The sequence below is a fragment of the Chenopodium album genome, chromosome 1 (assembly GCF_948465745.1).
Source record: "Chenopodium album chromosome 1, dcCheAlbu1.1, whole genome shotgun sequence".
NCBI lineage: Eukaryota > Viridiplantae > Streptophyta > Magnoliopsida > Caryophyllales > Amaranthaceae > Chenopodium > Chenopodium album.
In genome coordinates, this window is record NC_137834.1 from 61,722,292 (window position 1) to 61,728,337 (window position 6,046).

Sequence of the window (6,046 nt, forward strand, 5' to 3'; positions counted from 1 at the left end):
AATAATAATATTACATTATTATAATAATAGTGAAAAATAATGATATAAAAAGGAAGATATTTTACTAATTTGTTACCTTTTTTATATAAAGAAATTAAAAAAGTAAATTGAATTAATTAATAATTAAATCTAACACTACCTATAACTATATATTGTGTTTAAGAAAATTGGGAAAAACCTAAACGAGAGAAGTTGAGCAGTCGTTCGCCATACTCTCAATTCTCCATTGAAGCTGCGCTTCCGAGCTTTCTCTCCTCCATTGAAACAGCTTTTGAGGTCAGTTTTAATTAATAATCGAAAATCGATTTCGCAATCTAGGGTTTAGTTTCATACTTTCGTTGCTTTAATTCTCAGTATAGTCTATTTCGTTGCTTTCGGTTTCTCTAGTTTGATTTAGTGAAAAATATTAATGACTAATAAGTATGTATTGATGTGTTAATCATGCTGAGTAATATGTATTGATGTGTGAAAAATATTAATGATTAATAAGTATGTATTGATGTGTTGCTTTCGGTTTCTCTAGTATTGATGTGTTAACATCAGGCCTAAAGCATAATTAATTGTAAAAAATTGACATTTTAGTCTCAAAAAATTCACAAATGCACACTTTAATCTTCAACAAGAGAAATCTAAGAGCTTAAACTTTCTTCAACAAAAGCAAACAACACGTACAAATTAAAATACCTTAAGTAAAAAATAAATCAGTAGAATGAGTACTTGATGTTGCCATCATAAATAATCAAGGAATTGGACAAAAGACTTTAAAACCTGAAGGAATTAGTTACAAGTACATTGCTAGAAATTTGGAGTCTTTTGTTTGACAAATTCTCAACTTCTTACAGTGAAAAATGAAAGTATGAAGTAGAGGGGAGAAAGATAAATTAATCAATAAATGGGCTTATCCTATGTTAATTATAATAAATGAAAGTATTGCTTAGGAGAGAGAAGATGACTTATTTATATTTTCAAGAATATATTACGCATTCACACTACCTAGTTTTAGAGGAGACAGATTAGCTGTAAATGACAGCTTTGCTCATGTTTTCTCACTTGGGCTTCGATTAAAGTAAATTTCGGATTTTTGGGCCCTCAAAAATGGGAGGCCCTGTGCAGTTGAACACTTTGCACACCCTCTTCAACGGGCATGGTTAGAGGTTATTTTGAAGAATTTTTGCTTTATTGGATAACCTTTGATTATGATTGGGCTTGTTAGCAGTGACAGAGCATGGTCCATCAGGAAAATTAGATCAAATTTGGCATGACATTATGACATAATATGGATTGGTATTAATAACTAGCATCCAGCCAAACAAAATATATTCTAATTAATAATAATGTGTATGTTAAATAAATTGATGATGACCATATCACGTAGGACTCATTGGCATTTGCTGAGGGAATTTTGTGTAATCTGATTGGTTTCACACATCTTGCTTGTTCATGTGAAACAATACATATATAATTGGATGCATATATATATGGCTTTTGTTGCATGGTTTTGTAACTTGTTAATTGGACAGCTAACAAGATGGGAAAAATGCATTGGGATGCCCGTACCTCAACAAAGTATTTAGAAATTTTAATCCAAGAGAAAGATACAGGTGGTCATAATAAGTGGAATTGGGAACTTGTCGCTAAACAGTTAAGTGCATGCATTAGTAAGGAAGTTAACTCAAGACAATGTGAAAATCGGTTGTTTGTTTTGAGGGGGAATTACAAATCTCATGTAAGATTATCTAACATGACTGGGTTAGCGCGAGACCCCATAACAAACAAAGTTGATATCGAGAAAGAGAACGACACTGAAAGATGGCACAAATTCTTAGTGGTACGTACCTTATCCTTTTTTTTTTACTACTTCGATGACATTTAAGATGAAATCTAATGTGTTGTAACTTTCCTATTCCAGGACTTTCCTAAATGTGGTTATGCAATAGTTACGAAGGGGTTAGCAAACGCAGAATTGATGGAGCAAATATTTCAAGGAACAACGGTTGTAGGGGTCGGCGGATGCTTTTCACCAGCAATGGCAAGGGGTAAATCGATCTTGTCAAAGAAATTAGTTTCTCTTTCTATCAATGATGACAACGACGAATTTGGATACGATGCTGAAGAGGGAGATGATGATGTTGAACCAAGTGAAGGTTCAGGGGATAACGAGAACATTGATAGTGATTCTGTTGGTATTGATCTCAATGTATCAAACGCTGCCCAAAGTGTATCCCCTCCAAAGACTGTGCGGACAAAACTTAAGGGTGGTACTAGTATTAAACGAAAAAGTGAAGGTAGTATTGATACTTTTGAGGAAAAAAGACGAAGAGCTAGTATTGATAATGTTATTAAATTGTTGGAAAAAAGTGTTGCATCTAAGCCTATGGACATATTTCCGTTGGTGGTTCAAACTCTGAGTAGAATGGGAGTTGTTGTGGCACGAGGTCAACATTACTACATTCGTGCAGTGAAATACTTGGAAGAAGAGAAGTTTGCCCATATGTTCTTGGCACTTGAGGATGACGAAGCTAGGTGGTGGTACTTAAATGATACGTTGCCTAACATCTGATGAAGTAGAACTACCGTTGAATTAAATTTGGTTGAATTATTTTTTATTCTAATTTGTTTGCACTATATATGTTTATTTTTATTTCAGTTGAACTATGTTTTGTCTTTAAATTCGGTGAACTGGGTGTGTTGTTTTATTATGGTTTTTATTTGGACTGGCGATATGGGAATGTTAGAAGTGTTTAATGTTCTAATTTGGATTAATTAGATTTGGAATTTACTATTTGTTTAGGGTTGATAAATTGTTCTTATATATCATTTTCTTGTTTTGTGTAATGTAGAATGGAAGATGAAAACATTAGACAAGCATGCATGATTATTGCATTACAAGAACTCCGCGATTCGCTAGAAGACAATCCTGATTCAACAACAATACCACCAATAAGGCAACCAAGAAGAGAACTAGGGGAAAGTGGAGCGCAATATATACATAGGTTGTTAACAGAAACTCCTACGGAATGTCAAATTCAATTAAGACTTGATCGACATATGTTTGTTCAATTAGTGAACTTGATGATTGAAAGAGATCTACTTCACGACGCTAAATATGTGAAAGTAGCGGAGCAAGTACGTATATGTCTATATATTTTAGCAAAAGGAGTTTCATATCGTGATGCTAGCGACAAATTTAAGCATTCTATTTCTACAATATGCAAGTATTTTAACCAAGTGTTAGAAGCGTTGGTTATTTTGTCCTTCGATATCATTAGACCACATCGTGACTTATTAGAGGTGCCTCCCGAGGTAGCTAATAATACAAAATATTGGCCTTATTTCAAGGTATAACTTCATTATTTATATTCACTTGATTACATTTCAATGTTGAAAGTGTAGATGTTCATTAAAGAATTAATTATAAATGTCATCATTTGTCAGGATGCTATTGGAGCTTTGGATGGAACTCTTATCGATGCCATTGTAAGTGATACGAATGGTGTGCCATTTCGTGATCGGCATGGGAGAAAAAGTTGGAATGTCTTGGCTTGTTGTTCGTTTGACAGAATTTACACACTTATCACTAGGTGAAAAAAGGCAATTGGCAGCGGTTCAAACCCGGTCTAAGGCACCGGTTTGAACCGCTGCCTATGTGAGAGGTGCCAAAAACATGGTTTTTGGCACCGGTTCAAAACCGGTGCCATAGGGTGTAATAGGCACCGGTTAACCGGTGCCATAGGGTGGAATAGGCACCGGTTAACCGGTGCCTAAAACTGCTCTCCCGCCATTTTTTTTTGGTGGTGGATAGTTTAGGCACCGGTTGCTGCCTAACCGGTGCCTATTAACCAATTTTTTTTTTTCGTTTTTTTTTTCCATCGTGCAATAATATTTAAAAAAAAACCTGCAATAATAATAACCTGTAATTCCAGCAATTATATTAAATATAATAATTAATAATTTTATTATTATAATAACTAATAATAATATTATTAATTATTATATACAAAAATAATATTAGAAACAAGAATTCAATTATATATATAGATATAATAAATATTCCCAAACGCAATACAAAAAAAAAAAAGTTGCTTACATATACAAATAATAGTAAGTACACATATATAATGAATAATAAGTTATATAGTTCAAAAGTTAACATAAATAATTTACAATTACAATGCCATTTACATGTTGAAGGTGATAAAAGACGCCAACATGTCACGAACTTCATTAAGCTCCTTGATTGTCAACGGACCATCCTTTTGGACCTTGCAAAACTTGAAATACAAAAACATTATTTTAAAAATAATTAATTAGGCAAACAATATGTATTTTATCAAATATTACCTATATGACTTCTATATAGCCCATTTACTACATTACTTATCAAATGAACTATTTCTTTCTCATAACATGTCAATATTGGATAGTTGTATGTGTGTAAGCCCTAAAATTGTATAGGAGAGCATTTTGTTAAGGTTTATGACGCTTTTTACCCAAAATGGCCCGAATATGGCCTATATGACCTTACTTTGCCCATTTCCTACATTTCTTATTAAATGAACTTTATTTATCTCATAACATGTCAATATTATCTAGTTATAGGTGTATAAGGAAAGAAATCACATCAAAAGAGCATATTAACACAAAATGGCCCTAATATGGCCCATATGACTTCTATTCAGCCCATTTTCTACCTTTCTTGTGAAATAGCCTTTTTGTTTCTCATAACATGTCATTGTTGGATAATATTAGGTGTATAAGGCTAGAAATCACATCAATATAGCATTTCAAGAAGTTTAACAACGCATTTTACTCAACATGGCCCAAATAGGGCTTATATGACTTCTATGTAGCCCATTTTCTACATTACTTATCAAATGAACTATTTCTTTCTCATAACATGTCAATGTTGGGTAGTTGTATGTGTGTAAGCCCTAAAATTGTATAGGAGAGCATTTTATTAAGGTTTATGACGCTTTTTACTCAAAATGGCCCGAATATGGCCTATATGACCTTACTTTGCCCATTTCCTTCATTTCTTATTAAATGAACTTTATTTATCTCATAACATGTCAATATTATCTAGTTATATGTGTATAAGGAAAGAAATCACATCAAAAGAGCATATTAACACAAAATGGCCCTAACATGGCCCTATGACTTATATTCAGCCCATTTTCTACCTTTCTTGTGAAATAGCTTTTTTGTTTCTCATAACATGCCATTGTTGGGTAATATTAGGTGTCTAAGGCGTGAAATCACATCAATATAGCATTTCAAGAAGTTTTAGGACTTACCTCATCAAGTTGTTGAGTGTCCGTACAATGATTCACAATGTCAAGCATGAATCTCATCACATACAAAGCACAATCAAGTCCATTCTCTTGTTGTGCGCACTAGCATATGACAAACAAATCACATCAGTGAAACATGCAAAGGAAATGAGCAAATATTTACTACCATAGATTTTCAAGATAATCACAATATCATGTAAATTACCAACGGTGTCTTCCATGTTGGACCCTTTGGAGCACGACAATGTAGCTTCTTCATAACACTGTAGTATAAAAAAGTACATTCAAATTTGATTAGTCGTATGATTACTAAATTAGTTATTATTAGCAATAATCATCACTATAGGTTGCTATATATATTTACTTTTGCAATATAGACTTCACGAGCCACTTCTCCGATGATCGAGCTGAATCAAGGTGATAAATTGTGTTAGTGGAATTACAAATCACCATGAGGCTCCAATGCTCCCTACATAAGTTCACAATAGACAAGGTAATTGATATTTAGGAGTCAACATATAATGAGGCCAAATCGATTGAATTTGACATGGTTAGACTTACTCTCTATAACATGGGGCGAATATGAACTTGTCTCCCGCACGCGCTGATTCCCTTATACTCTGTTCAACATAGTACAACACGTCATGGGGGTTGCCTATGATTTTAGTAGTGGATAACTGCTCGGGGCATAACCACCCAACTTTACAAGGAGAATCAGTGTCAGTTAAGTGCTCTTGTAGTGCTCTGCGTGCATG

The 6,046-nt window shown here is 33.6% G+C and overlaps 1 protein-coding gene across 1 annotated transcript; it reads left to right on the forward strand.

Moving 5' to 3' along the window:
* The first annotated feature begins 2,841 nt into the window (after nt 1-2,841).
* On the forward strand, nt 2,842-3,585 carry LOC145633951 (uncharacterized). The gene is made up of 2 exons (XM_081685548.1): nt 2,842-3,339; nt 3,436-3,585. Exons 1-2 carry the CDS (start codon nt 2,842-2,844, stop codon nt 3,583-3,585), a joined length of 648 nt encoding a protein of 215 aa, XP_081541674.1.
* Nucleotides 3,586-6,046: the final 2,461 nt, after the last annotated feature.